The 20,914-nt window shown below is 39.7% G+C and overlaps 1 protein-coding gene across 7 annotated transcripts in view; it reads left to right on the forward strand.

Moving 5' to 3' along the window:
* Positions 1-20,003, forward strand: part of LOC119776527 (probable E3 ubiquitin-protein ligase HERC1) — a 75,321-nt gene extending 55,318 nt beyond the window's left edge. For 6 of the 7 annotated variants that reach the window (XM_038274961.1, XM_038274962.1, XM_038274955.1 and 3 more), the window contains 31 exons: positions 207-372; positions 452-701; positions 901-1,117; positions 1,201-1,472; positions 1,661-1,788; positions 2,066-2,193; positions 3,754-3,981; positions 4,616-4,743; positions 6,931-7,130; positions 7,262-7,376; positions 7,549-7,680; positions 7,828-7,926; positions 8,419-8,592; positions 8,682-8,966; positions 9,048-9,113; positions 9,210-9,335; positions 9,419-9,557; positions 9,671-9,852; positions 11,713-11,868; positions 11,962-12,084; positions 12,250-12,352; positions 12,936-13,105; positions 13,204-13,342; positions 13,421-13,590; positions 16,068-16,237; positions 16,431-16,596; positions 16,683-16,759; positions 16,844-17,096; positions 17,199-17,351; positions 19,075-19,380; positions 19,477-20,003. In XM_038274961.1, the coding sequence (XP_038130889.1) occupies positions 207-372; positions 452-701; positions 901-1,117; positions 1,201-1,472; positions 1,661-1,788; positions 2,066-2,193; positions 3,754-3,981; positions 4,616-4,743; positions 6,931-7,130; positions 7,262-7,376; positions 7,549-7,680; positions 7,828-7,926; positions 8,419-8,592; positions 8,682-8,966; positions 9,048-9,113; positions 9,210-9,335; positions 9,419-9,557; positions 9,671-9,852; positions 11,713-11,868; positions 11,962-12,084; positions 12,250-12,352; positions 12,936-13,105; positions 13,204-13,342; positions 13,421-13,590; positions 16,068-16,237; positions 16,431-16,596; positions 16,683-16,759; positions 16,844-17,096; positions 17,199-17,351; positions 19,075-19,380; positions 19,477-19,662 (5,207 nt within the window). In that variant the 3' untranslated portion in view covers positions 19,663-20,003. The remainder of the gene's footprint in view (positions 1-206; positions 373-451; positions 702-900; positions 1,118-1,200; positions 1,473-1,660; positions 1,789-2,065; positions 2,194-3,753; positions 3,982-4,615; positions 4,744-6,930; positions 7,131-7,261; positions 7,377-7,548; positions 7,681-7,827; positions 7,927-8,418; positions 8,593-8,681; positions 8,967-9,047; positions 9,114-9,209; positions 9,336-9,418; positions 9,558-9,670; positions 9,853-11,712; positions 11,869-11,961; positions 12,085-12,249; positions 12,353-12,935; positions 13,106-13,203; positions 13,343-13,420; positions 13,591-16,067; positions 16,238-16,430; positions 16,597-16,682; positions 16,760-16,843; positions 17,097-17,198; positions 17,352-19,074; positions 19,381-19,476) is intronic. The other variant, XM_038274956.1, reaches the window with a different exon arrangement.
* Positions 20,004-20,914: the final 911 nt, after the last annotated feature.

Here is a 20,914-nt window from a genome sequence, read left to right on the forward strand (position 1 = left end):
AAAAACATTAAAAACACAGTTCCAGTGTTATACTGGAACGGTTTAGTTATCATCACATCAGAGTTGATATTACTCATCAAAAATCCTGGCCTCATCCAGACTTCACACTACATTGCTGTTTTGCACTAGTTTTTGTTTGTCATTGTTAGCATGAGAAAACTATAAAAACTCGTATGATGGCCTTTATGTCGGCTTTTGTCTCTTAGGAGCTGTGACTCTTGACCAGAAGACGTCTCTGAGCCTCGGGCAGCAGGCTGTATCTTTGAGGGACTCCCATGATCGACTAAAAGCGTTACGAAGAGTCACATCCACTGCTCAGATCCTCCTGGCTTACAGCATGGTGATGAGAGCGCTTTCCCAGACTGCTTCTAGGTAAATATTAGCACAGCAGTATTTCATTACTGTGTATATAACATGTAGTTTGACTGTTGATTTCTGTCTGGCCTTTTAGTGCATCTGTGTGCAGCCAGTCCAATGGGCTGGAGTCCTTGGGGCTGGCAGACATCCGGATTCTGGTGCGTCTAATGACATTAGCTGCCGGGGGCCGATCGCATACCTGGGTGGACCATCCTCCAGGAGTGCGGGGCCTGTTGACCGAACGCCACAAGACTACCTGCTTCAGCTTTCTCACATCAGCCATTGGGAACGTGATCTCACACAGCCCTGCTGCTTACAGGCAGCTGGTAGAGATATGCACTCAGGTTAGTTTGCTTTGGTCGATACAGAGACACATCTTCATCTTCTTATAGTGTCGCAGTTTATCACCAAGAGTCTGAAATGCAGTTCTTAAACTATATTTCAATGGACATTTGTGTCCTTTTTTTTTTTGAATAAATGTTTGCAATCTGCAGAGAAAGTGTGAAACCAACACATTTATTACTCTGACAATACTACCCTCAGGACCTGATGGCTGCAGCTACTGGGCTAAATGTTGGAGCCATCACTGAATCACAGCAGAGAACAACTTTAACAACATCTACTCCGGCAGCCATGCAACAGAAGGACCCCAGCGACCAAACGCCTGCAACCTTCCTGGTCACACAACATCTGGTGTCCCTGCTCACGGACAAGAACTTTCACGCTTGCAGCTTTGAAAAAACTGAACATGAAAATATTGGTAAGTTCTACCTAATGACTGCATTACATTGGTAATAAATGACGGTATTATTCATCATTTCCAAATGTGTCCATTTGACCTAGATGAAGGTAACCAAGGGGTGGCTTCCTCACCTTTGCCTCCTTCACCTCACCTAAGTGGCAGGATGGGAGCTCTGGAGCTAGCCAACGCTTTGGCAGCATGCGTCCTTTCTGCACGACCCAGCAGCAAACATCGACAATGGGCAGCACAGCAGCTGGTCAAGGCCTTGGCAGCTGCAGTGAAAGAAAGTCCCAATCGGCCCCAAACATACAGCGACCTTGCTGGTGATCTGCGCAAGTGTCCCCTTAAGAGACTTGAGGGGCATTACAACAAGGTGAGCTATATGAACTTGACAGAAAAGATTCAGGGCTTGTTGCTGTTGTAAACAAGTTCTAGAATTACTACTACTTGTTGTTTAGTACAAGAAATACTACTTCTATCTATATTCATACCAGTATTTTTTCCTGTGATACATTTTAGGGCTTTATTTGAAAATTTTTCCTTTTCTTTCGTTCTTTAAAGGTGGCTTGTTGTTCCTGGAGCAGTGACCAGGGTTTGCTTGCTACATGCTCTCAGGACAAGGTGGTCCAGTTGTGGAAAATCAGCCAGAGCACCGTGGAGTTACAGACTACCTTCTCCTGCATTGTCAGGTTTTATCTACTTTCTTCAACTGTTTTTGTTACTATCATGTCCACATTTAGAGTTATTTTAATTTGACTTGACTGTTTTCAATTTATACTTGAAAAAGTAAAGAATATATCCTAACATTATTTACCAGAAGCAACCAAAGAAATAGGATTTCTGTAGCATCTTAAAAACTCTGATCAGATTTTCTCAATTCTAGGCCTTCAGGCCTGTTTTCAGGATTTTTTATTTATATGTCATTTTGTTTCACATTAGTATTGTTGCTTTTTGGATATTTTACAGTAAGACAGACCGATCAGGCTCTGAGCGAGCTGGTAGATGTCAAAATATGCCTCCTGTGTTTTGGAGTACTGGCGGAAACTTTCTGGCTGCTCCCGAGAACAAATACATCAACATCATGAACATCAGAGGTGTGTTACTTGCGGTCATAGTTTGGAAATTATTATAACTTTGTAAACTGCTATAACCTGTACAATGATTATATGATTGTTTAATAGTTGTTGTTAAGCATAATTTGCACTTAAAATTACACACAGGCTAAGATTTTTTTGTATTTTTACAATTGACCCACCTTTCCTTCCATCCATCCATCCAGTCACTCTTCCTTATCTGGGATCAGTTTGTGGGCCCTTTGTACCTCGAAGGGAAGCCCAGACATCCCTTTCACTAGCAACATTCTCCCATCTCTGAGGCTGAGTACAGCCATCCTGCAGAGGACGTTCTGTCCTGGGTCTTTTCCTTTTGGTCATGTTGCAACCATAGATGAGAGTCAGAGCATGGACAGATGGAGCTTTCCTTTTTTGCTCTGCCCTCTATTCACCACAACAGACAAAGCTTCAATCACTCTGCCCATCTAGTTTTCATTCTACCATTGGACAAGGAGCTTAGATAATTCAACATCTCTGTTTAAAGCTACACTGCAAAAAATATAAATCTCAATAAGTTATTTTTTCTTAAAATAAGTGTCTTTTTCCTTGATTTGAGGAGGTAAGTAAGACACTTTGCCAATGGAACAAGACAATTTCCTTTTAAAATAAGAAAAAACTATTTTATCGTCTTATTTCAAGTAAATATTATCTAACTATCTTATTTTAAGAGTGAAAATACTCATTCCATTGGCAAATCATCTTATTTACCAGCTCAAATTAAGGCTAAATATACTTAATTTAAGCCATTTTTTACTTATTTCTGGATTGTTTTTGCAGTGTACAGTGTGTAATAATTACAGGGATATACAGTTAGAAATGTAATATATTATACATAACTATGTTATTTATTATCATCTACGAGCTCAGCCTCTTAACCTTAATATTTGCGTTGCCTTAGAATTCGTTATTTATAATTACATAGGAGCGGGTCTAGCAGCCATGGAGGCAGACATCTTTGCGCTACGGCAGCGCAGAGCCAACAAACTAGCGATTGCGAGATCGCCCATTACGCTCGAAAGTAACTAAGGCAAGTTGAGAGGGATGAACTGAGACGGTACTGAACACACAGACTAATGAAATACTATCTGTAAAATTATCTATGTAAACAAACCTCATCACTTGAGAAGGTAGGTGATGCGGACGTCGTGGAAGACATTTTGTCCCGTAACGCTCGCCGTACTGTTGGGGGGGAGAAGCGGTGGGGGGGAGATGTTCATGTTGCTGCGGTCTGCAGTCTGGACGTTAGATGTCGCTGAAAATTACACACTGTAGCTTTAAGAGCAGGAATGAACCTCAAGTCCACCTTTTTTCTGATTGAGGCCCCTTTACCATATCAAATATGTTCAATATATCATCAAAATATTAACACCTAATGCACAGTAACATAATGGACCTAAATCTCCTATTTTAATGGATTTGAATTAAATTTCGGTAATTACTTTGCACTGAAATAATTGAATGTTGCAAAAAAAGATCATATCAGAAACCAGTGGAATATATATAAAAAATATAATTTTGATGCTGAATTCTCTCACATTCCAGGATCTCTCTGCCATGTAGAGGATCAGAGCTCTCGGGTCACAGCTCTTTGCTGGGCTCAGAGCTTCAATCTGTGGTTGCTGGATCAGTCTGCAGCCTGCAAGAACAGGCCTACTGAGAGCCTGCTGGTGGGACGGCTGGATGGCTCCCTCTGTTGGCTGCAAGTCACTATGCAAGATCAGGATCTGCTGGTGAAGAGAACTGATCTGACTCACTGCCACAGACAAGAAGGTGAGGGGAAGGCTGTGTGCACAGATTAAAAACACAATCAGAAAAACAGGCTTAAAGATGAGATTATATTTTCTTTGTTCTATATTGTGAATACAAATGGCTTTTCACATAAGTTTACTTCATTTTCAAGCAAAAATAAAATTATTTGGTAATTTTAACAATCTTTAGCATCTTATAGAGGCGGTACTAAGATGATTCCGATTTTAACTGAGGTTTTTAAACAACTGGAAACTTAAATATTGTGGATATTCCCCAGCATGAAGAGGTTGAAAGTTTAAAAGGATGAAACAGAAAGAATTCTGTAAAACATCCAACCTTCTCGTTTCTTTCTCTTTCGGTTACCTGCAATAAATAATAAAAAATAAAAAATAAATGCCTCGATGTCTGAACATTTGCAAAATCCAGTTTCCGCGAAACACTCTCTTATCTACGATATTCTTCTCTGACCTGTGTCAAAAGATTTACATGAATTATAAAAGAGAAACTATTTAGTCTGTTTCACCTGCTGACACATTTTATTGTTAAATTAAGACTTTGATTTCCCCGCGCCCCTTAAGAACATAAATATCTTTTTAGTTTTTCTGCTATGTCTCAAAATTTTCCACCTAATGTGTTGTTTTTTTATTTCATACAGCCCCTAACTGTGTGGCCTGGCACTCTGAAGACAAGCCTTTTGCTGTGGGCTATCCCAGCGGGAAGATCCTGCTGGGCACAACAGAGAGCTATGAGAACACACAGCCTGTTGTTTTGTCTCTCTTCCAGGTTAGTCATACACTGTACATACATTTTAAATGTAGGTTAATAGAAAAAAAGTATTTGTACTTGATATGTGTCTGAATACTTTCAGTTACATAGCATATGTTATATACTTGGCAAAAAATGTAAAGATTGGGAGGTTTCTCCATGGAAAGATTAGATCAACTGGCAATTTGCTCTGAGATGGACCAGTAAAACACAAGTCTAAATTCTAAGGGAGCTGGTTTAGATGGTGTCATTTTATTTTATCTGTAGAAGATATAACAAATTTCAAAGTGTTACACTAGTAACTTTTCCTCCCCAGTCAACTCTGCTCTGTGATATACAGTGAGGAAACACCCTGCTATTTTCCAAGTTCTCCCTCTCATTGGTGCATATCCACTGTGAGAGACATAATCTAAAAAAGATAAAATTTTTTAAGTAGTTATTTGTTTGATAAAGCTGCAAGTAAGTATTTGAACACCTGTCTATCACCTAGAACTCTGACCTTCAAAGACCTGTTAGTCTGCCTTCAAAATGTCCACCTGCATGCCATTTATTATCCTAAATTAGATGCACCTGTTTGAGGTCTTTAATTACATAAAGAAACCTGTCCACCCCATACAATCAGTAAGAATCCAACTACTAACATGGCCAAGACCAAAGAGCTGTCCAAAGACACTAGAGACAATTTTTTACACCTCCGCATGGCTGGAAAGGGCTATGGGGAAATTTCCAAACTGCTAAGTGAAAAAAGTTCCACTGCTGGAGCAAAGATTTCATTAGAAACTTGAATACGCCAAACCGTCCAACTGGGGCTCCATGCAAGATCTCACCTGGTCTGGTCTCAATGATCCTAAGGAAGGTGAGAAATTAGCCCAGAACTAGACGGGAGGAGCTGGTCAATGACCTGAAAAGAGCTGGGACCACCGTTTCCTAGGTTACGTTTGGTAATACACCAAGACCTCATCGTTTGAAATCATGCGTGGCACCGAACTTTCCCCTGCTTAAACCAGCGTATGTCAAGGCCCATCTTAAGTTAGCCAATGACCATTTGGATAATCCAGAAGAGTGATGGGGGAAAGATATGTGGTCAGATGAGACCAAAATAGTAGCCTGTTAAACCAGACTAAATGTGAGATTAATTGTGTAATTTAGATAAATGAGATATCGGAAGATTGTTGACGAGAACAACCAGTTGTTTTTCAAACCATGTCTTTGCCTCCTGGCCAACGCTCTGACCAATGAGCGCAACTGACTGTGACGTAGAAAGCGCGACAGAAAGCTGGTGGCGAAGTGTAAATGAACAGCCTGTCGATGAAACAGTGAATACATCCTTCTTAAAAAAGAATGAGCGTAGAGCCTCTTCCTGCTCACGTTTCAATGAAAACCCCCAGTCTAATCCTTCCAACTGTTCAATAGTTGTTGCCATCTTCCTTGTTGTGCTTTCTCCAGTGTTGCGCAGCTTTGTCATGCCCTCCAAACCCCGCCCGCTTTGCATCCAGAAATTCAAAACACATCCCTGCAGTTCTAGGGCCTGGGGTATTGATCGAGGCTAGACCACTCGCAGGCAAAAATGATTTTGGGGCTCGTTTACTCTGCTACCAAAATAGAACTTTTCAGTCATAATTCCACTAACCATGTTTGGAGAAAGAACAATGATGAGTACCATCCCAACAAAACCATCCCTACTGTGAAGCATGGGGGTGGTAGCGTCATGCTTTGGGGGTGTTTATCTGCACTTGGGACAGGGTGACTGCACTGTATTAAGGACAGGATAACCAGGGCCATATATTGCCAGATTTTTGGGAACAACCTCCTTCCCTCAATTGAAGATGGGTCGATGCTGGGTCTTCCAACATAACAATGTTATGTTGGAAGACATGCTCCTAAACCACATAGAAAATCTTTAAAGGGAGCTCAAACTCTGTTTCTCAGCGACAGCCCAGAAACCTGACTCATCTGATCCAAAATCCCTCCTGCAGTGTGCAAACTCGATGAAAAAGTACAGGAAAACTACAGGAAACGATTATGTCTCTCACAGATGAAGATTTCAGACTTCTTATGATTTTTAAGTTGGAGAACTGGGAAAATAGCAGGTTTTTCAAATACTTATTTTCCTCACTTTATTTTTATCAGCCCAAAATCTGTTGATTTTCTTTAAATTCTTTGCTTTTTACATTCCAGTTCTCCTCTCCATCTCTGTCCTTTTAGGATACTGTCAGCTACCTCAAATGGGACCCCACTGGACACCTGCTCCTGTCTTTGGGGAGGTCAGAGGTGGTGAAGGTACTAGGACGCTCTGGGGGAACCTGGGTGACCCTGCACTCTCTTTATCACACCAGCATTGTTAACACCGCAGAGTGGTGCCCACTCGCTGGCAGAGCGCCCAGCCCAAGACTCATGATGGCTGTGTGAGTTGATTTGATACTTAGCATTTTTTATGAAAATACATATTTCCTCTTTAGCAAAAAAGAGATGGTAAAAATTTGCCTACATGGAATATAGATAAAATATTTGGTTATTTCTTTTCACATGTTTATAGAGGTTGTCAGAACGGGTTGGTTTATGTTTGGACTCTACCGCAAGGAGGTACAACTGTATCTTTGCCAAACATATTGAACAGCCCACCGAGCCAGGATAAAAGCTTCGAGGTGAAGGTCAGTTTGGGTCCTCTGAGGGACATTTTCCTGCATGTTTTTATGCTATAAATCTCATCCATTGTTGCTGCAATGATTTCTAACTTATCTGCTATCAGACTAGAAGTGAAAGCTGCTCAAATGACTTTTGATAATACACTCAGTCATTTTATTTTTGCTTTTCTATTTACAGCAAGATAGTGCAAAGTGTATTTTTGTACTGAAGGGGCACATCACAGCGGTGAAGTCCCTTTCATTTTGTTCCAGTGGCCTGGCATTGGTTTCTGGAGGGATAGGGGGGTTGCTAAACATCTGGTCTCTGCAGGTAAATGAGTTCTGCAGCAGCTGTGATTCCTTAAAATAAAACCAAGCTTTACAAATCGCAAACATTAATCAGCAATGTGAAACTTTGTCCTCTGTGGAAATACAAATATACCTGCTCTTAAAACCTGTATTGTTCTGTCTCTTCCAGGATGGTTCAGTGTTACAGACTGTTACAGGGCTCGGCTCTGTCGTCAGCACTACATGGATACCAAACTTGGGTGTAGCTGCTTGCTTTGGGAGATCCAAGGTATCTTTTTTTCATATCTGCAGAAATTAGTCTTACTTGCTTCTGTCATAGTGCTTTAACTCATTCAAGTTTAACATTGTGTTGTGCTATAACCACAGACCCTAATGTTGAATCTTTTGTGTTATCAAATGATTACTAAATTCTGTTGTTTCTTATTATGTTCTACCTTTCTATGTCCAATGTGATGTGAAATCCTCTTGTAGCTTAAAAGAGGTTTTCTTCTAGCTCTTTTCTTTATTTAACAGATAATAGTGTCATTTGTCAACTCTGACTAACTGTCCACAGATCTCATGTTTATGAATCTTATTAGAGGTAGAAACAATGTATGGTCTTTGTTATTTAGTCTTCTAGTTCCAAATAACAAAATCTGCTTTGTCATTAAACTCGTTAAGTTTTGTGATTTTTAATGTGAAAAATGTGTCAAACTTCAAAATTAGCAATTGTATCGGGAAGGCACTAGATTTGTTTAACTGGCCCTCATTGCATTTCTAGGATGTTTTGTTGATCTGCTGCACCCCCAACTGGATCAGTGAGAACCACGTGCTGGCATCCTGTCGAATGGTCTTGAGAAGCCAGAACATCTTGGGCCTGAATCGGGCGCCATGTTTGGCCGTCTTCCTCGAGAGGCTGCCACTGTTGCTGAAGGAGCAGTACAGCTATGAAAGGGTCATTACTGAAATTTTTTTAAGTGGATTTATGATTATTCTCCAGTATGTAACCGTTGAGCTAAGCTTTAGTGCATCTTGTTAATGCAGAGTCACGTGGCAGCTGGAGATCAACTTGTCCACAGTGCCTTCCTGCAGAACCTGGCCTCCCTGGCTGTTGGTTTGTCCTTAGAAAAACATCTGTGCTCGTATCCACGGCCTCCACATCACACCTATGCTGATGTTCCGTCCTGCCTTTCGGAGTGGAGCTGGCTGCTCACGTATGCCACCACTGTCCAGAGTGCAGAGGCCATCGCTAGTGGAACTGCCTTCCCTGAATCCTTTGTTGTTTCTGGTCTTCTAGATGTCCAGGACATAAATACCACCAAGGCTTTGGTGAGTTATGATTTTGGTGGTGTTATGTTTTTTTTCTTTCATTAACTGTCCATTGCTGATATCCTGTTTTATGACCTATAGGACAACAGCATGTGGAGCTTCAAGATGGATGAACAGCTGATGTCGTGGGCCACCAGCAGACCTGAGGTTTTCTTTTCTCTCCTTTTTTTTTACTTACCTTAAAAAAAGGTTTTTAGACAATAAACACCAAATTATTTCCACCTGACATTCTATGTTATTCAGGATTGGCAGGAAGGAGGAAAGACAGAGGTGTACCTCTGGGGTAACGGACGCTACGGCCAGTTAGCAGGAATGGGAACCAACCTCACCATGCCTACAGTAGCTCCCTCCCTGTTGCAGACGCAGCAGGTATCCCCTGTCCCTCAGGTTATCGCCTCTGTTTCTATTTACTGCTGTTTACTCATGTATCTGTCTTATTTCTGTGTTATCAGGTTGTTTGTGGGCAAAATTGCACTTTTCTGGTCCAGACCAATGGGTCTGTCCTCGCTGTCGGTGAAGGACAATACGGTCGCCTTGGCCAGGGGAATTCTGACGATCTCTATGTTCCCACTATTATCTCTGCATTTCAAGGTACGACATTTACCTTAACTCGCTCTTAACCTGCTTCAGTATTTTCCTGCGTACCAGTGCTGGAAGTATTTAGTTCATATTAAACAGGACCTGACTGGTGTTTCTTTATACAGGGTATGTTGTGACCCAGCTGGTGACCTCCTGTGGCTCAGATGGACACTCGATGGCCCTGACTGAAACCGGGGAGGTGTTCAGTTGGGGAGATGGAGATTTTGGAAAACTGGGCCATGGCAACAGTGAGAGGCAAAGGAGACCCAAACAGATCGAGGCTCTGCAGGGGGAGGAGGTCATCCAGGTAAACACTACTGGTGCTCTGAGCTGTCATTTATTGTTGAATTTGAATTATGTTTTGCTACAGCTCATTCCTACAACCAAACTTGAGTTGTCGAATTAAATTTTTTATATATTATTTATTTATTTTTAAAGTTGCACTAAATGTAACATGAAAGGAGCCTTTTAATACAAAAATGTTTTTATATTTGGAGAAAGATATTTTATTTCTCAGGGCTTTGGTTAAATGCAGTAAGGGTTTTATAGCCAAATATATATATATATATATATATATATATATATATATATATTTTTTTTTTTTTTTGGGGGGGGGGGGGGGTGTATATATATATATATATATATATATATATATATATAAGTTAAACACTGGATTTTGTTTTTAGATAATAAAAGATACTAAATGTAGAGATCTTTAAACGTGTCACTAAACAGCCCCAACAACTGTGTGTCAGTATATGGAAGGTTTTTCTTTCCACTGCAGTTGGGATCACATATTATGTTTTTTAGATTTGTTGTGATTTTATAATATTTCATTTTAACTGATGACTGCATGGATGTTTAGTGCAGCTTTAATTGGTTCCTGCTCAGCTAATCTTTTTGAGCCTCTGCCATGCAGTCAGTGTGAACTGTCCAGATGCCCCACTTACTGTAAATGCTTCACAGTTTCTCATTTTGTATTCCCAGTTAGTTTATCGATACATATCAAGATATTCAGGCAGGTTTAGACATCACTAAGGAGATTCAGACTTGTCCAGATCCACATAGCGGTATATCAAAAAATAGGTTTTGCCCTCTACATCTTATTGATCTTACAGTAATTGACCCAACTTTCCAAAAGCAGCAATGCATTGATGCAAAATTCAGAACGCATCTCCGTTTTATAAAAGTATTTTTTTTTCTCCACTGACTGATTTTTAGCATTTCATCAGGAACTGATGAAAAAAAAGAAAAGAAAATCCAACTCATGAAACAATCCAGTGCTTTTTTTTTTTTTTTTTGTCATTTGATTTTTCTTTTCATCCCAGTTATTTCATCTGCAGTTATAATTGGTTGTTCTTTAGTTTGGGTAGAAATTTTCGGTTTTATTTGCACTTGGATACAAAATGTAGCTTACCTGAGGAAATGCTTAGAAGAAATCAATGCCTGGATGTGCCGTAATTTTCTTCAACTGAATAAAAACAAAACTGAAGTAATAACCTTTGGAAAAATAAAGGAGAGATCTAAACTTAGCACACAGATTTAGTCGCTTCAGCTAGTAACAACTGATCAGGCCTGAAATCTAGGTGTAGTGCTGGATTCTTACCTGAACCTCCAAAAGCATTTAAAGACAATTACAAGGTCGGTGTTCGATCACCTAAAGAACATTTCCAGGATTAAAGGACTAACAAACAAACTTCCAGAAAACTGTAAAAGTGCTGAAAGCCTGAGTTCCTTTAAATCAAGACTAAAAACACATTTGTTTAGGATTGCCTTCGACTGTTCTAGTTAAACAGTTCAACCAAAACATCATTAGTTCAACTTTTTTATTTTCTTTAGTCCAACTGTTTTTGATATTCTTTTTTGTTTCTGCATCTTTCATTTTATTTATTTTTTCCTACTTGCTTTGATTCTGTAAAGCACTTTGCATTGTCTTTGTACTGAATTGTGCTATACAAATACATTTGCTCTGCCTTGCCTTGCCTTACCTAATTTTTTATAATATGTTTAAAGTTTGAAACCTGCAAAAATACACTATTTAGGAACAGGTTAAAATATTCTGGAAGTTTGACTGTGTTTGAATCAGTGTTTTACACCCTTCTTTACAGAATAGAACAGAGTTTGTGGTATTAGTCAGCTTTGAAAATGTTTTGCTTTGTTTGGCCAGCTTGCTTGTGGCTTCAGGCACTCCGCTGTGGTCACAGCAGATGGGAAACTCTTCACCTTTGGCAGTGGGGAATCTGGGCGTCTGGGTCTAAGGTCCACATCCAATAAGATGCTACCTGAAAGGGTCGCTGCGCTTGAGGGCTATCATGTAGGACAGGTAAGGATTCAAAAATGCTTAAAATGGAATTATTGCTTTGATGTCATTACAAAGGAGAACAAAAAAAATAAAAAGTTCGTCTGAATTTCTCAGGTGTCGTGTGGTCTTAACCACACCTTAGTGGTGTCTTTGGATGGAACTGTTGTGTGGGCCTTTGGCGATGGGGATTATGGCAAACTTGGAACAGGTTCCTCCACAGCAAAATACTACCCTCAGGTATGTTAATGCCATCAAACCATATAACCTGCAGGAAGCATTTAAGCCAAGTTTATTGTTTTTCTGAAAAGAAATTAGACGTAGTAGAAGGTTTTAAAGCTTCATGTTTTATGCTTCTTATTAATATGGCCAGGGTTGAAATGATGTCTTTTTATTTCTGTTTAGAAAGTGGAGCAATTGTGCAACAAGGGAATTAAGAAAGTCTGCTGTGGAACTCAGTTCTCTGTGGCACTAAGCAGTGATGGACATGTCTACACATTCGGACAAGGTACATCTTACTGTTGGAGTCAGTTATATTATTTCGTAGGCTGGTGGGTTCTTATTTGGGCCATTTCCATTATTGGATGGTGGACTGAGCACGGCTCCATCAGATGATCGAAGCTTAGGATACTGTTTATAATTAATCCCTGACTCTTTCAGGTGTTTTCCCTCCTCCTTATTGTTTATGTTTGCCACAGAGGAGGCTGATGTTTTGGCTGTAAAATATGCAAAGGTGGAACGTATGGTACTTATTTGTTTTCATAGACTTCATTTGGAGGTAATAGAGTAAAGGTTGCTAAATACAAATACAGGCCATATTTTTCACATCAATACATTTATTTCCCCCTTGCTGCTACTTTTTTCTTGCACTCTTATAACTTCCCAGTGCAGTGAATATTGCAGTTGTTAAAACCAGTTGAATGGATGCTAATACTTTTGCGTGGAATTTAAATCACTGTTCTCATTCTGCAGCTATAGCTAAAATCATGATATCTTTATTTTTGTGCAGCCATTTTACTATCCTAAAAGAATTTACATATGTTCAGTAAAAACAATGTTTTTATTTTTTCCATTTTCTCTTGATCCCTCAGAGCGTTTGATTGGTCTTCCCGACAACATGCTGAAAAATAAATCCACGCCGCAGGTGGTGCCGTCCCTGGAGGGGCTCTTTATTGATGACATTGCTGTGGGCTGTGAACATGTTCTGGCTCTGGCCTCCACTGGAGACGTGTATGCATGGGGCTGTAATAGTGAAGGACAGGTACCCGCCATGTTCTGTTACAGAACCACTAAGACAGCAAGGAATTTTACTATAGGACTTTTCAGAAAACATTCCATTTTAATTTGTTTTATTACCAGCTTGGTCTTGGACACTCCAATCAAGTTAAGGAGCCAGCACTCATAACTGCTCTACAGGGTAAACGCATCAAGCAGATCTCTGCTGGCCGATGCCACAGTGCGGCTTGGACAACTCCTTCTGTCTTTATGAAAAACTCAGGTATAGTCTGACTGTGTCGCTTTATGAACCATCAAAAGTGAAAGAACTGGAAGCCCCATGTGTTATTTTCACTGGCAGGTGGCTCTGGACACGTGCAGCTAGGTCTTCCCCAGTCTGTCCCTCCACAGTACAACACTCTGAAGGACTGCAGCCCCGATGTCCTCAGCATGCGCCTCAGGGTTCTATACCACTTCTCTGATCTCATGTACAAGTCCTGGAGGCTGCTCAATCTAGACACCAAGAACCAGGTACATTAAATATTTTAAATGTACTTCTCAAAAGGAGGCATGTATATGTAAAAAAAAGTTAGCTATTCCTTTAGTGTGAGCATCATTTAGCACTTAAAATTGCAAAAAAAATTGAAATACAGCCTTGTAATAAAAAACATTTGCAAACCTGTTAAGCAGGCCATACACTGTATGATTTTATTGCCTTTTTTGGGCTGATTTTCTAGTCATGCAAGAATTTTTTGCGTCGTGTAATATACAGGGTGTATTAAGGGGCAATCAGCCTCTCATGACCACTTTCCGATCAGGAGTCGTAAGGTCAGGAGAAAATCAAACATGTCTGAAATTCAGTCGGCCGTCATAAGATTGTGAGAACATGCATTGTGAGCTGTGAACTTTTAAATCCTGCGGTTTTGGCTTATAGTTTGAATTGTAGCTGTGTGCAATGATTGAAAATATCACGCAGTGTATGCTCGGCTTTACCGCTTTGTGAAATTTCCTTTTACCTGAAGCACAGTGTTTCATCATCTTTCTAATGTTTCACTGGATTTGAGTTTTCAGAAAAATTTCACATTGCACAATAACTCTAGATATCCCAAGGTTTTACGATCATTTCTTGTGTTTGTAGATTTGTGGCTTTTTATAGGATTTAAGCAGTAAAGCAAATGGTTTATTTTATGTTTGAGTAACCATTTTGGTGTTTTAAATGTTCCATTTGCTGTCATGCTTATCCCAAGCAGAGTCACAAAGGGTGCTGGTGCCTATCTCCAGCTATCTCCTGGCGAGAGTCAGGAGGCGCAAGTCCATCGCAGCTAAAGCTCAGGGTTTTAGTTAGGAGACCAATAAAAGTTTAACAAACTCTAAATCACATCATTTCAAACAACGATTTTTCTTCTTTCTCTGAAATTGTTCATAAAGGACCTGTTTGCATCTAGATGGTGTGTAATGACCCTACAGTACATGTTTGTTTACTTATGTTTGACATTAATAAAAACACATGCGAACCGACGGTACGAGCAAAGCTAATCTACTAATTGGATAAACCGTTAATCAATCATGCATGGGATATTAGTAGCTTCTCTGCAACACTGTAGTGGATTTTTTGTGCCAACAACTTGTGTGTGCAGTTATCAGTCAATGCACAGGGACACTGATGCATTGGGTTCAAATCATATAATACCTGTCGGGCACATACTCAACTCTGATGATATCTACTCAACCAGCTGTGGTCTTGCTATCCTCCTTCTCTTCCTTTTCAGCATTTAGATGTATGAAAGCAACCAAAGACACCCAATGCATAAACACACAGCATCTATAGCGGAAATGTTTGGATATAAACCCAGATGAAATGGCACATAGGCCTTCTTTGACTATTTCTCGCTCATAGTTTCTCTGTTTTCAATTTTATCTTTATATGTTCACTCAGCTTTGTCTCTGCGCTGAGCACATGCAGAAAAGGGGTGGAGTGGGAACACAGTAGAGATGAGGAGATTCACCGATTCACTTCAGTGGTCCGACACACATGCATTAGATGCAAATGCACAGGTAGAGTTAATGTACATCAGGTTATGTTTGAATCACATTGAATCGTGAACAGGAGTGATTTTAATTGCATTGTATCAACAAAGTGGGGTTTAGTGCATCGCAGTTATAACGTATCATAGTAGTATATCCAAATGTGTATATCGAAACTACCTTAATGGTGGAGATCTACATCCATAGAACACAGTTAATAAAACGGAGTTGAGAAAGCTTGTGTGAGATTTAAATACAGTGGACGAGTCACAATGCATGCTCAGAGTTGGTCACTGCTCAATGAAGTAGGTGGTAAAAAATAAATGAAATCACACCTATTAAGCAGTTTTGAAGGGTTGCAGATGTAATTTAGAGATCTTACTAGATCAGGCCATTGGTGTCATCCAGTTGTCCCTCTTTGCTGCAGACCTTTAAAAATTATATTTTCTGCATGAAGTAGAAGTCATTTACTTTTCCAATCTTGCTGCAAATTTAGCTTTACATTTTTCCTTCATGCTGTAAAAACAGCAAGTTGAGGTGAATCCTTTTATAAGTATCGTCTTGCCTATGCAGATAAAAAACATGTCTTTTTTTGGTTGCATTGGATGTTCATTTTTAAAAATGGCTAAGAGAAAAGAAGCTGTTTGACAGCTTTTATGCAATCAGAAAGTTGAGTAAATCTACTGTAATCACAATGATCTGCGGTCAGTAAGTTAATGAATAGTTTTAATATATTTATTTCAGCATAATTATTAGGGAAACCAGCAGCTGTAATACAGTTGTTAAAAACATACTCTGACTAAATAAGAAAAAAAGTTATTTTTTAATCAAAAATCTTGCTATTGCACTGAAAAATGAATTAATTCGTAACCATCTTCACCACTTTAACATATTTGTCTACACCCTCATGTTTCATTTCATATATCCTCTCAGATCTGCAGTTGTCTGTCTTATTTTACATGCTGTGCCTTTCTCTTGTCCAGATCTCCCCTTCACGCTATACTTCAGGGGCAACGGCCATCATCAGGGGTGAGCTCAGAGGTCTGCTTTCACCCAAGGTCAACACTCTGCCTCTTGTGCGCTCAATCGGCCGGACGATGACCCAGGGCAAAACATATGGGCCACAAATCACAGTGAAACGGATTTCTACAAGGTGAGACTTACTGTGTTATACAGTCCTGTGGCTAAACCGGAAGCTCTTCCGGGTTTGGCGATAATACAGGTGCTTGGCTGCCCTAATGCTTGGTTTTCAGCTGACCAACCAGGAGCCTTAGGGCTTTTATTTAGAATGTTGATTGTTTTATTTATTTGTTTTCTTGCAAACCCATTCTCTTTCTCTCCCACAGAGGGCGTTCAAGCAAGCCCATTTTTGTGCAGATCGCAAAGCAGGTTGTGAACCTCAACCCTATGGAGCTGCGGCTGCCGTCCCGAGCTTGGAAGGTGAAGCTGGTTGGAGAGGGAGCCGACGATGCCGGCGGAGTGTTTGATGACACCATTACTGAGATGTGCCTGGTAGGTGTTTGTTACACAAGTCGGGAAACATCACGGACAAAATTAAACCTGCCTTAAAATGACCCAACTTAATGTTTTTGTACTAGGAGCTGCAGTCTGGTGCAGTGGATCTCCTGATCCACACTCCCAACAGCTTTGCAGATGTTGGATGCAACACTGACAGGTGCACATTGTTTTTGTTAGTAAAGCAGAATATCTGATTGTCTGCAACAATGCCACCATTGGTAATGGCTCCAAATGCTTTTAGGTTCTTGCTAAACCCCGGGGCTCATTCTGAGGATCACATGGTACAGTTCCGCTTCTTGGGTATCCTCATGGCTGTAGCCATACGAACCAAGAAGCCTCTGGACTTGCATCTGGCCCCATGGGTGTGGAAGCAGCTTTGTTGTATGCCGCTGGCAGAAGCTGACCTGGAGGAGGTCGACCTCCTCACCTATCGAACCCTCCAAGGCATCCTTCACTTGGAAAACAGTGGAATCACCGCAGATAATTTCCATGTGGTGAGAAGCCAGGAAAAAAAATCAAATGCTTTCAGGGATTATTCTTAGTAAGAAGAGTTCATCATCTGTTTTCCTTTTTCTGTATCATACCTCCCACCACAGATGATCCCTCTGGATTCATTCATGGCCCACAGTGCAGATGGAAGACTGGTACCGGTGGTCCCTCGAGGTCAGAGCATCTCCCTGACATTTTCCAACCGCACCGAATATGTAGAGAGAGCTCTGGACTACAGACTGCATGAAATGGATTCACAGGTTCGGAGGTCTATGTTTCAGTTTCAGTTTGGTTTTGAGATAGTTTGGGGTCAGTATGTGAAAACACCTCAAATACAGTTTTATATCTTTCCCAAGGAACTACTATCATTGCTATCTTTTAAAACCCCTGGAATTGATTGGAAGATTGTTCACAATTTAAATAAAATAAATAGTCCTTGAACTTGCAAAACAATCAATAAATTTACCAACTGAGCACTTTATAGAAATGTTATCTTACACAAAGCAGTCTAGATTTTACCGGATACTGGGTAAATTAAAACAGCAGAAAAATGGAGAAGCATACGTTTTCTTTATAGTCTGTGTCTAATGTAAAACCACATTAAACATGTAGAGGAAAACCCAAGACAGATTTAAAATCATTTTAATTTAATACTTTTTTTTCTTTAATAAGAAATGAGAAAATCATCTCTCAAAAGTTCTTGAACATTTAAGTTGTATGAATTAAAATACTTATTACAGCCGGGCATACACCAGCCCAGACCCCAAGCAGCATACCCCACAGATCCCGACTTATAATTATATTTAATTATAAGATAACATGTAAAGGAATTTATAAACTCTCAATAATCAGTAGAAATGAAATCTCTTTTATAAAGGCTGATTAGGCTATTGGAAATTTTTTGCTGATTATATTCTATTTGTGGTGATGAGTTCCATGTCTCTGAGTTTTAAAGGCCTCCCTGCCATAACCCAAATTTTTTTGTCCCCTCCTTAACCTTTCAGCTTGAGCCCCTTCAAAACATAAATATTAATACCAGACAAAAGAAGCCTTAAGGTAAAGTTAAAAGATCTCTAAAAACCTTAAAATCTGCTAAATGGATACCTTAGTTTTAATCATCCTGCAGAGCTAATATCAAGTTGATATCTTGGACTTTTTTTTCATTTATTTGTGTAACTATTATAAGAAGCTGTCGGACACGTTTATTGTAATAATTAAAACATAAAACAAGGTCAGTTTGTCTATAAAAATGACTACACCATAGCAATCATTGTAGTAAGAAGTGAGGGTTGCCATCTGTCACCAGATCGTTTAAGACCATTATCCAGGCATGTTTACGCCAAAAGGCTAAATAAGTTATCAAATTGGTGCCACTAGTGATCCAGCCAGAATCTGAAGCTATTTTTTTCCCTGAGAACCTGGACATCTGACTAAACCTGCTTAGCTTGGAGATTCCTGCCAGAAAACATTTGCTGTTTGTTAAATATCGTCTGAGTAGCAGCTGAAAGCACGTTAGCCCTGATTTTGTTGGGTAGGGCAACCTTTATTTTAGGGCTGCAATTACAATTTACAATTTTGGTATAATTATTTCTCTAAGTGGGTTGCTCTTTCAGCTAAAGGCATGTTATAAAGTTTCTATAGTCTAGTTAACGATCGATAATCAAAGGAATTATTTTGATAATCGATTAATCACAATAATCCGACTGTTTCAGTCCTACTTTATTTTAATCAACCAAACATGTAATTATTTTCGCTTTAAGCAAATAAACCAACTCCTTTAGATGTAAGAAAATTAATTTAATATATTTTGAGAAAATGTTTGGATCCATATCCTCATGTTGCCAGACCTGTTGTAAGATACCATGAATTATGTTGTAGCCGCCCCTAACTGTCCACCTGTTTGTCTTAGCACTCACTAAACAACCCCATGTTGTTGTCTTGTCTTCAGAAAACTCAAAACTGAGCTTGTTCTTCCCTGACCAGGTGGATGCTGTCAGAGAGGGCATGGCCACCATCATCCCAGTCCCCCTCCTGTCGTTGCTGACAGCGCAGCAGCTTGAACAGCTGGTATGTGGCCTGCCAGAGGTATCTGTTGAGATGCTAAAGAAGCTTGTGCGCTACCGGGACATCACAGAGAACCACCAGCTGATCCGCTGGTTCTGGGAGAGCTTGGAGGAGTTCACCAATGAGGAGCGGGTGCTTTTCCTGCGGTTTGTTTCCGGCAGATCCAGGCTGCCCTCTAACCCAGCCGACATCTCACAGAAGTTCCAAATCATAAAAGTCGACAGGGTAAGGCATCATTCTGAGGACTTGTTTATCCGAAACAAAATTTGCAACAATGATCTTCAACATTTGTTTGTTTTTTCCTCATCTCTTCACCTTCAGCCCATAAATGGACTCCCTACTGCTCAGACTTGCTTCTTCCTGCTCCGCCTGCCCCCTTATACTAGCCAGGCCATCCTCACTGAGCGTCTGCGCTACTCGATCCACAACTGCACTTCCATCGATATGGACAATTACATGCTGACCCACAACACAGAGCCAGTAGAGAGCTCAGACACGGAGGAGTAAACTGACCACCATGGGGTCATGAATGTATCTTCTAAATTGCCATGCACATTATGCACTGAACACAGACTTTTATTTGCCAAACCTTTATGGTAGCGTACTATTTATATGTTAGTTTATTTAAGAAGATAAATTATTGTTTTGAATTTTCTAACTGTGCAAAGTTGTGTTATAATTATAGCAGTGCTACTGCAGGAAAAAGTCAGACTTTTATTATAGGCAACTTAGCCACAATAAGAGAAGTATGTATAATGTGCCTGTTTGGGAGTATGTTATAATGTAATGATTTATCACAATGACTGCAGTCCTTATTATTTGTTGAAATAAAGAGTGATTAAATAAGGCCTATTTTGTAATTTATTATTTCAATACATCTGGAACATTTATTGTAGCTTTGTTTTTGTGTTGATTTGTCTCCTTTATTATACAGAGCCAGGTAAAAGTATCCTACAGTATGGACTTTTTATATATTTTATCATCTTTTTGAAAGAAATACCGGAATATTATGTTATGGTCCTTCAGTTGCACTTCATTTAGAGGGATTTAAGCATAATACAGGTCAGCATGGTCACTACCACTACGCACAACACTATATGTGGAACAAAACTACTAATACATTTTCCCTGAACACACAACTTCATCTGCGAAACATGGTGCAGGCAGGATCATGCTGTGGAGCTGCTTTTATATGTAGGCACAGGTTATCCCATCAGAGATGAGGAAAAGGTGGATGAAGCTGAATAAAAGGTGATCTTTATATATCATAAATGAACTTAAATACCTTTTTTCTCGGGTATTAGAGCGATCTAACATTAGTGAAAAAAATAAATATGCAGCTGCATTTATACAGCATGTTCCCTAAGGATACATTAACAATGTACTGCCCTCCTAATGGTGTGCATAACCAAAATTAGACAGCCAGCCAAACTCCCTGAATGATAACGCGAGAGTCAGGATGTAGCGTCTCAAGCTCCAAGTTTACTGCAGACTCTTGTTGTCAGACAAGGTGTAAAACTGAAATAATACAGAAATAAGGTCGAATGAATTTCTAATACAAACACTAATGCATGAATATTAAACCAAAATGACATGAACTATAGTAGCAAATACAGTACAGGTATCTTAAAAATCCTGGATGTATGATATAATGAGCATATCCTATGCGGAACGATGGTGATGAATGAATACCTAGATATTAATCTAGCAACATGAAAATTTCCATCAATATATATTAAAACTAAAAGATATCCATGTA

This window comes from Cyprinodon tularosa, unplaced genomic scaffold (genome assembly GCF_016077235.1).
Source record: "Cyprinodon tularosa strain WSP-4 unplaced genomic scaffold, ASM1607723v1 ctg94, whole genome shotgun sequence".
Taxonomy (NCBI): Eukaryota; Metazoa; Chordata; class Actinopteri; order Cyprinodontiformes; family Cyprinodontidae; genus Cyprinodon; species Cyprinodon tularosa.